Genomic DNA, 15,094 nt, shown 5'->3' with positions numbered 1-15,094 from the left:
TATAAATATTCATCCAAAACAAAAGCTTCATTGACAATGAGAGATGGAATAAAAAGTGTGAGAGGACAACTTCTGACACTGTGTGCATTTGATCATGTTGCTGGCAAAATCGTTCTTAATCAGTATTTGTGTCATGTTTTCCAGTAAAAGTAATATTAAATCAAAAATGTACTTCAGAAGCAAAATTGCACTGGATTAAGACTTTTTCAGAAAATTAAAATCTGACCACAGTTGCTCTTCATTATTTGTCTTTGCCATGTAGGGTAAACAAAAGGGAAAGTAATACTTTTTTTTATAAATGCTCTTATTTTTAACTTTCTAGTCCTGAAAATAATTTATCAGGGTTTTCACCAAAATATATATTTTTTTTATTTCACTTTTATTTAACCAGGTTAATCGGTTGAGAACAAGTTCTCATTTGCAACCGCGACCTGGCCAAGACATGGCTAAAAGTGCAAGGCAACATAAAGTTACACGTTGTGTACATCATTCAAATATGTAATCACACATCAAAATTTCAGGTTCAATTAAGATGCTGAACATAGAGTACAAAAATTAAAGGTAAATTTAAAACGATAAATGAAAACACAAGCAGTGTAGCTGGAGATTAGATAACCTGAGACAGCATGACTAACATGGTGAAGTGTAAGTTATGTCAAACATAACTATTCAGTTGGATATGCACAAGATGTAATATTAACATGTACAGTGGTCAGTTAGTAGTTTTGAAGGAGTTGTTTAAAAGTAGTGATAGGAACGAAGGATTCTAGTTTGAGAGATTTTTGTAAATTGTTCCAATCGTTTGCAGCAGAAAATTAGTAAGAAAGACGGCCGAATGAGGTGCGGGCTTTTTTAGCAACTAAAAGTATGTATCTACTCGAGCGCAGGTTGAGTGTAGGTACTGCTACAGGTATTAAGGATCTTAGGTAAGATGGTGTTTTGCCTAATAAGGACTTGTAGATTAGAAGATACCAGTGGCTTAGGCGCCGGGTGTGTAACGAAGGCCATCCAACTAATGAGTAAAGGGTACAATGATGGGTGTTATATGGGGCGTTAATTACAAAGCGAATAGCAATATGGTAAACAATATCAAGTGTCTTGAGGAGAGAGCTTGAAGCAGTTCTGTAGACTACATCACTAAAGTCAAGCATTGGGACGATGGTCATTTTCACAAGGGCATGTTTTGCAGAAAAAGTAAAAGAAGCCTTGTTTCGAAATAGAAACCCAATCCTTGATTTAATCTTGGACTGGAGATGGTTTATGTGTGTTTGGAAGGAGAGCGAGGGGTCTAGCCAGACCCCTAGGTATTTGTATTTCTCCACATATTCCAGCTTTGACCCGTCCAGGGTGGTGATGTTTGTTGGGCAAAAAGGTGCAGTCTGTGACCGATTGAAAATCATGCATTTTGTCTTACCAGAGTTTAAAGACAATTGGAGGTCACGCAAAGCAAATTGCAGATCTTCAAAGCTCTTTTGGAGGGTTTCCAGTACGATTTCCATTGTGGGGCCTGATGTATATAGAACAGTGTCGTCTGCATAGAGATGAATGAGAGAATTGCCTGCAGCAAGAGCGACATCATTAATATAAATGGAGAATAGCGTCGGCCCAAGGATCGAACCCTGGGGCACCCCCGTAGAGACAGCCAGAGGCCTGGACAACAAGCCCTCGGACTTAACACACTGAAATCTATCCGAAAAATCATTCGAGAACCAGGCAAGGCACTCATTTGAGAGGCCCAGTCCCCTGACTCTGCCGATAAGGATGCTGTGATTAACAGAGTCAAAAGCCTTAGACAGGTCAATAAAGACAGCAGCACAGTGTTTTCTTTGATCGATAGCTTTTGTGATATCATTTAAAACCTTAAGTGATGCTGAGGTACAACCATGTCCAGCACGAAAGCCAGATTGCATGTCAGACAGGCTATGGTGGGACTCAAGATGACCTAGTAACTGTTTTTTAATTTGGCTATCAAAGATATTTGATAGGCAAGACAGGATGGAGATGGGTCTGTAACAATTTGGGTCTGAAGTGTCCCCTCCTTTGAATATAGGGATAACTGCAGCTGCTTTCCAGTCTTTAGGTATCTCTGATGAGACAAGAGAGAGGTTAAAAAGGCTAGTAATGGGAGAGGCAATAATGTTAGCAGACATTTTCAGGAATAAAGGGTCCAGTTTGTCAAGTCCAGCTGATTTGTATGGATCAAGATGTTATAGTTCTCTCAAGACATCTTCAGTTTGGATTTTGGTGAACGAGAATTGTGAAGGGCTAAGGCCAGATGCTACAGTACATGCTGTGTTATTGCGTTGGGTGGATGTAGCCAGATGGTTCACATCGTCATTGGTCACCCATAGCGAAGTGCTTGTTTAAGCCCTCTATTATATCGGACTTGTTGGTAATGACAGTGTCTCCTAACTTTAAAGTGATAGGTAGTTGAGCGGAGAGGTTCTTGTTCTCCATTGATTTAACTGTGTCCCAGAACTTTTTAGAATTGGAACTGCAAGATGCGAATTTGTGTTTATAAAAACTAGTCTTAGCTTCCCTAACTGCCTGTGTGTACCTATTTCTGGTTTCCCTAAAAAGCTGCAGATCGTGAGGATTATTGAGGCTAGTGCAGTCCGCCACAGAGAATTTTTAGTCAGTTCCAGCGTGAACCAAGGACTGTATCTATTTTTTTATCCTGAGCTTTTTAAAAGGAGCATGCTTGTTCAGGATGGTGATGAAAGCATCCTTAAAAAAAAGGACCAAGCGTCCTCCACGTGTGGTATCAGGTCAATGTCCTTCCAGGATACCTGAGCGAGATCTGTTAAAAAGGCCTGTTCACTGAAATGTTTTAAAAAGCGTTTAACAGAGATGAGGGGCGGCCTTTCAACTACAGCTCTGTTACGGACACAAGCAATGAGGCAGTGATCACTGAGGTCTTGACTGAAGGCCGCTGGAATATATTTTGAGGGCATTTTAGTCAGAGCTATGTCAATTAAAGTGCCTTTATTTACAAATTTTGAATTATATCTAGTAGGCTCATTAATCATTTGTGTGAGATTGAGAGCGTCCAGCTTAGATAGTAGGTTTGTTGAGGCGTTTAGCATGTCTAGATTTAAATCTCCCAGAACTCGGAGGATAAGTGTGGAGCAATCAGTTCACATAGTGTGTCTAGAGCACAACTAGGAGCTGAAGGCGGTCTATAACAGGCAGCTACTGTAAGTGACTTATCTTTGGAAAAAAAATGTTTTTTTAATTAAACAAATAATAATATTGCAGTCTGAGTATAAAATGAGGTAAACCTAAACATTGTGTGACAGTAAAGGCAATTGTATCTCTAGAAGAAACAGTTAAATCAGATGAGGTTACAGAGAAGAGGGGAATTAAATGAACAAAGGACCCTAGTACATGATGAGTAGAAGATTTACAGTGAAGAGAAGCAATAGTGAATAACAGCAACAAATATAAAGGATACATGCTGATATTGTGGTTGTCAAAAGTAGTCATTCAAGCCAGTGCAATCAACGACCGGAGAAGCACCCGACCAAACGGGGCCCCGCGGCAACAAACCGCAAAACGCGTCTCTCCTTGCCCAGCACAGGTCTGGTGAAGCAATTTCGTTGTTATGAATAATCCAGTAGACCTCATTAAACCCGCAAAAATATGAAGCAGCACAACTATTTTCAACATTGATAATAATAAGAAACGCTTCTTAAACACCATATCAGCATATTAGAATTCTAAAGGATCATGTGATACTGAAGACTTGAGTAATGATGCTGAAAATTTAGATTTTCCATCACAGAAATAAATTAGAGTTTAAAACTATTCAAATAGATACAGTTATTTAAGTATAATTATATTTCACATTATTACAGTTTTTACTGTATTTGTGATCAAATAAATGCAGCCTTGGTGAGCATAGTAGATTTATTTAAAAAACATTACAAAATTTTACGACCCTAAACTTTTGTGATATATATATATATATATATATATATATATATATATATATATATATATATGTAGCAATGTTTAAGATTCAGGGAAGAAGGAGGCGGGAACCGGCGAACATTTAAACAACTTTAAATTAACAAATCAAACAAATACAAAAACAAAAGTATCCGCCAGCAGCCCCTCACGGACGACTGCTGGCTACACAAAACACAACATAAAATCAGGCCTGTTCCTCTCTCGATCTTCAGCGTCGTCGCTACTCCTTTTATGCTTCCGTTCCTCCGTGAGAGATGCGAGACCGGTCCGTCTCACAGTTCATTATCACTCAAGTCACCGGCCTTGCGCCGTTCTCTCACGTCAATATACATATATATTTCCTAACATTTCCAAAATTTGCCATGTGTACACAATCTGTGAATTCTGTGAAAAGCATTTAAAAATTGTTAAATTATTCTAAATAGTGTTAAGTAGAGCTGGGAGTACAACACTGCTACAATACTAAAAAAGTACTGATATTATTTGATGCATATAATTTAATCTAAATTGAATCTAAATTACTTAAATTTTTTAATTTGATTAAATAAATATATTATCGACAGACAGGAAATTCAGGCAAATTTCCATCCTTTTGTTCTTCGATATTGGCTTCAATATCCAATTTCCGGAGTTTGAACCTAACTTACACTTTCTCACTTTTTGCACGCATATACTAAAAGACAAACTCCCCTGGCTCAGAGTCAGCATGCTACAGTAAAACTTTTTGAAGGTTTTTTTTTATTTTGCTATCTCTGTTCTCCTCTCCAGCTTTGAAGTACTCTGCAGCGCTGTGTCAACAGAAATGCAAACGGAAGGGAACCCCTGAGAGCCACTACTGTTCCAGCAACTTTGGTAAGAGCAGCGCTCTGCAGTTGATACTAACTTTTTTGCTGACACATGAAGACAAACACACACAAAAGCGCAAAGTGAGGTGGGAATTTGTAGGTGGGGGGGGGGGGGGGGGGGGGGGCATCAGAATAAGTGGAAACAAGCAGTGATGGTTCACATTTAGTCTATAATCTTTTACTCTTCACAAGGTGCATGTGTTTATGGCTCTTTTTCAGCATGCTATCTTTGGCCTGCTGGTTTGTGTCAACGTGTTTCAAAAGATTCCTTGAGCATTTTTTGCCCTCAGCACAGTGGATTTGTGTGTGGGATTCAGTGCTCTAGTGTAAATAGACTGCAGTGGACTGTGGATAAACCAGTGGTAAATGGGAGTGTTGATTCAGTCGAGCTCTTTGGCCGCAGTCGCTGCCCCTGGAACAGGTCTGCAATGTTCACGTCCAGGAGCGAGTAGATATTTCATTATGATTTGTGCTGTTTACTTGGATTTGCATATGAGGAAATCTTGTGGTTGGTGGAGACCAGAGTCATGATGAGAAACAAGACCTGAATGTAAACGAAGGTGGAAAATTACATGCACATCAATACAAACTGCTTTAATCACACCCTTTATGTACTGCGGAAATGGATAAACACAAGTTTATGAAAATAAATGTTCAAATAATGGGCCTAAGCCATATTTGACATATCCTAATTTGACCATTTTTAAGCTACTACTTCTACTATTTGGTCTATCAGGAAGATTTGATTTTGAAGTTTATTTGAAGTACTAAAAACAGTGTTGGAGTAACGCATTATAAGTTATGTAATCAGATTACTTTTTTAAATGTTAACACAAATATATACTTTGTATTTCATCTCCCTTTATTGACCAATGTCTTTACTGCTGACCTTCAATGATCCAATTCAACCATACTAACAAGCAAAAATGACTTTTGATAAACATCTGTTTTTTGTTTTCATTTGTTTGAAATAAGAGCGTTGAACTTTCTTCTCCTGTATTTAGTGTGAAAGGGTCTTTACACTTGCCAAAAATAGAACTTAGCAGTTCTCCAGGGGGTCCGCCAATTAATGTTTGAAAACAAGTTCAGCCCAGATGAGAAAAAATAACACAAAAGTAACATAACACATTACCTTCCATAAAAAGTAACTAAATAACACAATTATTAACTTTTTTTAGGAAGTAACAACATTGTAACTCATTACTTTTAAAAGTAACTTTCCACAACACTGCCTAAGAAATATACCAAAAATAAAGAAAAGCCCCCGAATGAAGATAATTCAATCACATTCTAATTAGTGGTCTCAAATGCGTTGTTTTTATCTTTTTGACATTTTAGTGATCACTGGAACCGTTATCACCGCTGTAACGCGAGAAGGTAGCATGTACGCCACCATCTCCATAATCAATGTCTACAAGGAAGGTAACCTTGCTATCCAGCAGGCTGGCAAAACCATGAGCACAAAGATTGTCATCCTTTGCAAGAAGTGCCCCTATATCAGACGAGGTAAGAGCCTGCCTCAGCTTGTTGTAAACAGTAACACTTAAGCCCAACGTATACTAGTGTACGCACTACCCCCTGGTCTACGGGAGATCACCTGAACAACATCTCCCCATGAGTTATAACCCATATACACATCTTTTTAATATTTTAGGCAAGAGTTGTACAAATGTGGGTACTTCTAACCTCATTTCCCAATCCCTCATCCACATAGCCATCCATTGTTGTTGTAGCTGGCACAAGCTTCTGTCTCTGTTTATTCAGTTTATTCTTTGACTACCTCTTGAATCAACGGCCCTGGGGCACTGTTGTATGGTGACCGAGAAAGCTCAACACACTGAAACTGAAGAAAACACATGCAAATAGAGAAAACACCAGCAAATTAAGAAAACATCTTCATCAGTTTGACAATACATCTGCTGCAAATACTCACAACGCAACCACATACAAAAACGTTCTGCAAATACTCACAATGCATCCAAATACAGAAAAAGTCTGCAAATACTCACAATGCAACCACATACAGAAATGTGCTAGAAATACTCACAACGCAACCAAATACAGAAACGCGCTGCAAATAATCACAACGCAATCACATACAGAAACGTTCTGCAAATACTCAAAATGCAACCAAATACAGAAATGCGCTGCAAATACTCACAACGCAACCAAATACAAAAACACACTACAGATACTCACAACGCAACCAAATACAGAAACGTGCTGTAAATAGCATAAAGCTCAACACGCTGCAACTGAGGAAAACATGCAAATAGAAAAAACACAAGCAAATTAAGAAAACATCTTCATTTTTACAGCAAATGTGCTGCAAATCCTCACAACACATCCGAATACAGAAATAAGCACAAATACAGAAATTTGCATGTGTTTTCTTCAGTTGTAGCACGTTGAGCTCTCTCGGCCACCGTACTGTTGCCACATTGTGGACAAACTAATTATTGCAAGAAAACAAACAAACATTTCAGTGCATGTGCGACCTGTGCATACAAAGTGTGTGCAGTTAGAAAACTTGGGCTGCGTGCGTACATGTCCGCATCTCTGTACTGTGTTGATGATAAAATTCACGTCACACGCACTGTACACAGACCCTAGAGAATGTGTATAAAGTGACGTATACTTTGGGCTTAATGTGCTAGACAGTTTTATCTATCACAGACATCTGCTAAAACACATTAATGTAACCTCTCATATTGAATAAATATTTGTGTTCCTGTTAGTAATGCTTGTTTGCTTCTCGGTGTGTAGAAATAAAGGAATATTTCAGGTTGTTTTCCACAAACTATAATAATTTCCAACAGGTTTGCTATTGAACTAACTGTGAGCTTAATTTTTTTGTAAGATTTAAAAAAAACACTTTTTTTTTTTAAATTGATCCAAACGTTCCACAAATGTTTGCAAAACATAAGGTTGGCTGGTTGTATTTTGGTTATGAAAAACTTGTTAAAAAATATTAAGCAGCTAATTTCTCTTTAAGGTGCATTCAGTAGTTTGGTGTTTATTTGAAAAGTTTTACATGATACGAAATAAATTGTATTTTAGTAAACATTGTTCCTCATCAGCTGCCGCTGCTCTGTAGATACACCAATAGGCCTACCGGACAGGAAAGGGATTTAATTATTGTGTAGATCTCTCTAAGGCTACGTTCACACTGTCAGTGTTTGGGATTGACAACCACATTTACTTTGTCCCGTTCACACAGCAACTTACAGTAGCATCTCTCATACTATCTGTATTAACGTGCAACTGGAGTCAAGCCCGTATTCTTCTACCAGTATTCATAGCTACTAATCTAATCATAGGTAATCACAGGTAAGACTGACTCTGGTGACTCTGTGATCCTAATATTGTTAGACCTAACCTCGGCTTTCGATACAGTTGATCATAAAGTTCTCTTATCCCGAGTAGAATGTTTTGTGGGCATCCAGGGAACTGTCCTCAGTTGGTTTAAATCAAATTTAACGAATAGAAGTTTCTCTGTTAGACTGGGCCATTTTTCTTCCTCATAGGGTTCAATTCCTGCAGCCATTCTTTTTTCCCTGTATTTACTTCCTCTGGGCTCCATTTTCAGAAAGCATGGTGTATAATTTCACTGCTATGCAGATGATACCCACATTTATTTACTTCTGAAACGCAACTGAAATTCTTACTTCTGAAATCTCTTTTTGCATGCCTAAATTAAGTGAAAATGTGTTTCCCTTTCATAAGGGAACTCCCGCTGCATCGATACTCAACGCTTTGGGGAATGCCTTCGGCATGTACCGTCTGAAGTCAACTATGGAATTATTCCAATCTTGATTGGTGTAGCGTCATTACGTCACTCGTGACGTTGCATGTGACGGTGATCCGGAAGCTGCAAAGGGTCACAGGAAACAGGAAATTTTAGCTTCTGCTCTTCAGCAAGCGTTCTGTGTCAACCTGTTTGTCTTATTTGGTGTTGTCTGTCACTTTGAAAGTAATATATGGTGAATAAGGAGAAACTATTCAGGCAGTGTGCCTCCCCTTGCCCGCGCTATTTGAGCAAGGGTGACACACAATCGCTTTGCGTAGTTTGTCTGAGAGCAGAGCATGCACAAGCCGCGCTCGAGGGCGCTGTCTGTGCTAACTGTGAACAAATGCCCATTAAAATGCTCCGCTCCCGCCTGGCTATGTTTGATGAGACTGGTCAGGCTCGCGTTCCCCGTGGATCAGGTCCCGCGTCTGCTGTGGCAGCCTGGCGTCTACATTCATGGGGATCGCAAAGGGACTAAGTGGATAATGCTGAGACGGCTTCGGCCTTTTCTCATTTGATCGCTACGACGCTGTAGCGCTAGAGTGTAATGCAGCCCTTACAAATGCGATTGGTAAAAGAAAAAACGGCGCGAATTATGACGGAGTGCAAACGAATCCGAACTAGCAAGGTTTGTTTGGGAAAGTTTCACAAAACTTCAAAACAAGAATGCTGTCGTGTGCAATACATGCAATGCGGAACTTGCTTTTCACGGGAGCACAACATGCACGTTGGAGCACTTAAAGAGGAAACATACCGGCAAAAGAGGAGCCGGTGAGAATTGAGTGTTCTCCAGCTAGAGCTAACTAACTAGCGGTAAATCTCTTTATTAGAGAATGCAATACTACTAATACTACTAATAATATTATCAATAATAATAAAATTACAGTAGTGTGATGATTTATTTTGCATAAAATAAAGCTTGATCAAGCTTAGGAGTCAGGGCTGTTTTTATTATTGTAACACTATTAGGTATTATAGTCTTATCACTTGCCTGTATTTTGTTCCATAATCACGCCTTGCAAAAGATGTTAGGAAGAATATCATGGCAGTTACTTTTTCATACTGTAAATTAAAAGGTGAATGAGAACGTCTCTGTCACCTCAATTGTCATGTAAAAAAAAACAATGCTTAGAGAGCATTTGTGTGTGATTTGAGTTGGACAACTATTTCAAAAGCTGAACTGATTTTAATTTTTTTATATTATAGTAAGAATATGTATAACTCAATGTTTTAACTAATCGAAAAAGCTGAATAATCGTTCCAAATTTACTGATTAGTCGTTGAAATAATCGACGATTAGTCGATTAATCGTTCTAATAATCGTTAGATTAATCGATAATCAAAATAATCGTTTGTTGCAGCCCTAATGGGGATTCGCCACCCCATTCCCCTGCCTTTGAGGAGCTGCTAGAGGTTGTGACCAGAGCCGTGGCCAAATTAAATATTGGCCACAAGAAATGCAGGAAGCGACAAAGAAAAGTAAACTGGATGAGCGCTTCCTGCAGGCTCGGCCACAGCCTCTACACTGGAGTTTGCCATTTTTTCCCGATCTTCACACAGAGGTGTTGAGATTGTGGAACAAGCCCTTCTCCTCACGTCTATCTGGCCCCAATGTACATATATATTCAAATATAATGGGTGCCAGGGAGGAGGGCTATGGGATGATGCCCAGGGTTGAAGAGTCATTTGCTTCACATCTCTCCCCCGACGTTGCATCATCCCTGCGGGCTCCGGCGACATCGGCCTTGGTTGGGAAGGCATATATGGCGGCAGGTCGACCTCCTCAAAGAGGTGGATGATAGCGGGGAGGTCGCCTTCGCCGACATCCGCGAAATTCGTCGAGTGGCTGACTCCATGGCAGCACTGGTAGCCACAGAGAGACACCTGTGGCTGAATCTGTCGGGCATCGGGGACAAGGACAGGGCTTGTCTCCTCGATGCCCCAGTTTCGCCTTCTGGCCTTTTCGGCGACGGAGTCAATAACGTCGTCGATAGGTTTCAGGTAGGTGAAACGGCAGTCAGATGCATTTAAAGAACTTATCCCCCGTCGTCGCTCCAGGTCTCGTGGGTCTGCTGCCAGGGGGCAGTCCCAGGAGACCGCCGCCAGCTCCTCACACCTGCTGAGGCAGAAGGAGGGTGTTGCCTCTCGTGCTCCCCCACAAAAGGCCTGGAGCCAGAGACAACACTCTCAACCGAAGCCTTCTAAGCCGAAAACAGATCTGAGGACTGTGATTCAGGCGAGGAAGGCTTCGGCTAAGAGGCCTTGACACGATGCTCAGGCCTCTGAGGGCGCTCCCCCCGCGTGGAAATTATAAAACTTAGCTGGAAATCGATGTTGCTTCCCGCCGTCAAGTGCGCTTTGGGACGCATTGACTTCAAGCGAATGCATTGCACACAGTGTTTCTCTAACATCTATAGCCCTGACACATTCCCTACCCCTCAAGAGGCCTGTAGAAAAAATTATTCGGTTATTTCCTGCCAGGAAATTGCTTCAGGTCACTGAAAAAATAAAACACCTGAGGTCAGCCCTGAGAGACTGATCCCCCTAGTAGATTATTTAGACACCTGGAAAGGTCTTCAAAATATATCTTCATGGGTCCTGAATACAGTTGAGAAAGAATATAGAATCCACTTCCATTATAGACCACCAAGATTTAGTGGTGTTACTCACACACTGGTATCTCCTGACCAGGATCAGGTGATGGAACATGAAATCCAGTCCCTCTTAGCTAAGGGGGCCATAGAATATGTGCCCCCCCACCAGAAGGAATCCGGCCTCTACAGCCGTTACTTCATAGATCCAAAGAAGGATGGTGGGCTGCGTCCCATTATAGATCTTAGGGTATTGAACAAATCTCTGAGGAGGCTTAAGTTCAAAATGCTAACTATACCTATGATCGTTCAACAAATCAGATCCGAGGACTGGTTTGTAACGATAGATCTTAAGGATGCATATTTTCATATTTCTATCATCCCACATCATAGGAGTTTCCTTAGATTCGCTTTTGGGGAAAAGCTTATCAATATAGGGTTCTTCCTTTCGGCCTAGCCTTATCTCCTCGCACCTTCACTAAATGTATGGATGCGGCCCTTGCTCCACTGAGACTTCAGGGGATCCGTATCTTAACCCTCTGGGGTCTGAAGTGTTTTCTGGGTCCTAGAGGTGTTCTGACATGCTCTGACATTTGTGCTTATTTCTGTTACATGTGACATTTTCATGGCTAAATTCTGTATTCAGCACAAACTCTGCTACAATAATATGTCAGCAGCATGTATGTAAAGGTTTGTAGTTTTGAGATAATTATGTTTATGCGTGGTTTGTGAAAAAACTAAAAAAAATTGTCACTGAAATAAGGTCATGAAACCCATACTCATTATTTCTTCTTATGACTTTTGAGAATTGTATCACGTAGCCTAGAATATTTGTTTCAAAACTATGTGAAAATCATCCTGCGTACTCATTCAGATAAAACAATTTATTGATTTAAAATTTGTAAGACATGTTTCGTGTAAGAAAGCTGTATGCGAGATAGGCATGAATCATCATGAATATTGATGAGTTTCACACCTGAAAAAGACAAAGACCCTCCCATAATGGCCCTATCAGGTACTATCAGGTCCTAACATCATGAGGAGCCTTTCACAAAAAATGAGGAGAGAATGGCTTTTTGATTGTTTGGATTTATTTACAACACAACATAATTAAAAGATACACAACAAAGGACAAAAAAGCACATTATTGAACACATTTATCTAAAGACAGAGACTTGAACAGTCACATAACTTTGTGCCATTCCTTAAACATAGTACATACCTGTCATTTCCAAGGTGTTTGATTTTTCATTTTACCATGTTCATGTACAGAGACTCATGTGAATGTTGGAATCAGCAGGACTCATCCAGTGGCATCTGGTCCCTGTAAAAAAAAAAAAAGGAAACAACTGCGGACATGCTGATATCAAGATAAACTATAGGATGCATTTTAGCTTTTTCTGGTTAAAATTGCGATTTAAAATGTACAAAATACACAGACACACACACACACACACACACATATATATATATATATATATATATATATATATATATATATATATATAAAATTAACACCATGTTGGTTGTGCCTTGTAGGCATATACATGTAGGCTACACATATATGCCTACAAGGCACAACCAACCTGGTGTTCATTTTATATGTGTAGGGCTGCATAAAATAACAATAACAATAGCCTATAGCAGGCGGCCTATAAATCGTTAAAAATGAACACTTCAGAAACGCTACACTAGAGAAAAATATATGGATCATTTGTTACTTCAAATGTTTCCATTCGTTATGACCTTATAAAATGAGATTGGAGTAAAAACATGAAGCCTATTGTTTGGCGTGTTTTGCTTTACAAACGCACAGCGCAACTGACTCAGCGCGTGCAGAGAACGTTTACTGAAGCGATTATGCCGCTCAAACTATGAAACATTATTTTTTACCACATTATACATATCTACGTTTGAGCAGATATCCACAAACACAGTATTTAACAGTAAACACTGGTTTAAACATTATTCACTATATTAGAGTAAACAGAGTAAAATTAGAGTAAAAAAGTATGAGATACTTTTATATCATGCTGTGTTTATTATCCTGTGTCTATTATGTTTATTATCCTTTATTTTTACTCCAATCTCATTTCATAACGTACATTTTAGTCTGGCACCAGTTTGACTAGTTGCTACTATGTAAAGTTTATACAACATCATTATGAGTGGATGTCTTACCTTAAAAAATTTTCTCATCTTCAAATCGCGTTCTTCTAATTCTTCTGAGGTAAATCCAAGGTGCACAGCACAACACAGCACAAACACAGTCTTCTAAACTCGATATAAAGCAGAGGAGTAGGATACTGAAGTCTCTGATTCTTTGTTTTTATTATGAGTGTACACAAATAAAAGAAAATATTTAACAGTAATGTATAACACTTATATGTAAGATCAAAATCAACAGAGTATTTTGAGTCTCTTTTGCACTGATAAGTAAAAAAGTGAGGCTCCTGCTCGTATAAATACTATCTTAACCACAATGAAGAGTATTAGGTTAGGCCAGGCCATCACTGTTAAATACTTTCAAAGAGTTTTGGGCCTCATGGCTGCAGCTTCCATCGTAGTGTCTTTTGGTCTGCTCCATATGAGAGCCTCACAGTGGTGGCTCAGGACCAAGGGGTTTTCTCCGCTGGGGAACCCCTTTCGCCAGATCAGAGTTACGAGCAGATGCCTTCATTCTCTCGTTATGTGGAAGAAACCAAGGTTCCTGTCTCAAGGCCCGACTTTGGGAGCACCATGTCAGAGGAAAACTTTGACTATGGATGTGGTTATGGAGGGCCATTATACCCGAGGTACTTAGAAGGACCATCATCTCTCATGGCATATTAATCAATTGGAGATGTTGGCTGTATTCTTTGCCCTAAGGCACTTCCTTGTAGACCTCAGAGGCCATCATGTTCTTATTAGGACAGACAATATGTCGGTGGTCTCTTATATCAACCGCCAAGGAGGCCTGAGACTGCGCCCTCTTTCTAGACTGGCACATCAGATTCTTCTTTGGTCCCAGGATAAATTTCTCTCTGTTAGATCTATTTATATCCCTGGGGTTGATAATGTGGGAGCAGACATCCTGTCGAGGCAGGGGCTGAGGCCCGGGGAATGACAGTTTGGCCGGGCGGAGGTCAACCTGTTCGGTTCTCATGAGAACTCTCATTACCCGCTCTGGTTCTCTCTCTCACATCCAGCTCTTTTGGGCCTGGATGCCATGGTACAGATGTAGCCAAGGTCATGTCTGTACACTTTTCGCCCGATCGCTCTGCTCCCTGGGGTTCTGGAAAGGGTCAGGAGGTACAGTGTGAACCTACTCCTTGTAGCTCCGTACTGGCCGGCCCAAATTTGGTTCTCGGACCCTCTTAGTCTCCAGGAGAGTCCTCCCTGGTGAGTCCCTATTAGGAGAGATCTTCTTTCCCAGGTCGGTGGTACAATATTTCATCCACGGCTGGAGTTATGGAGACTATGGTTCTGGCCCCTGAGGGGGACCAACCCATAAATATGTTGACCTTTTCAACGAGGCGGTTAGGTCATCCATTCTAGAACCCCACTCTACTAGGAACTAAATATTAAAGGGAAAGTTAGGGATGGAATTGAACCCAGTTAACCCTCTGAGGTCGACTATCGCGCGGGCGATAAACAATAAAATACTCACAATAAAAACAAAGTGTTGTGCTTTTCGCCAAATAAAGAAAAACAAACATGATGCGCGTTCTGCCTTCTCTCTGTCAGTTAAGTCCATTCTGAAACGCGTCCGATAATTAACTGTAATTCCGCGAATACTTGTCATACAGGCACGAGTGTTTTTCCATTATGAAGCTTGAACTCTCTTCTTTTAAATGAATTAATTTATATAAAAAAACTAATATTCTCAGTTTATGTAATCTGTATGAAAAGAGAGA

General features: G+C 40.0%; 1 protein-coding gene across 1 annotated transcript in view; it reads left to right on the top strand.

Moving 5' to 3' along the window:
* Positions 1-15,094, top strand: part of pcolce2b (procollagen C-endopeptidase enhancer 2b) — a 34,281-nt gene that overhangs the window by 10,257 nt on the left and 8,930 nt on the right. Inside the window, exons 7-8 of the mRNA XM_077244168.1 lie at positions 4,741-4,824; positions 6,156-6,323. Coding sequence (XP_077100283.1) covers positions 4,741-4,824; positions 6,156-6,323 — 252 coding nt within the window. The remainder of the gene's footprint in view (positions 1-4,740; positions 4,825-6,155; positions 6,324-15,094) is intronic.

Source organism: Siphateles boraxobius, unplaced genomic scaffold (assembly GCF_051911475.1).
Source record: "Siphateles boraxobius isolate OS27281-9 unplaced genomic scaffold, OSU_SipBor_1 26, whole genome shotgun sequence".
NCBI lineage: Eukaryota > Metazoa > Chordata > Actinopteri > Cypriniformes > Leuciscidae > Siphateles > Siphateles boraxobius.
Note: the sequence above shows the minus strand (reverse complement) of the source record. Positions and strands in the feature narration are given on the sequence as shown.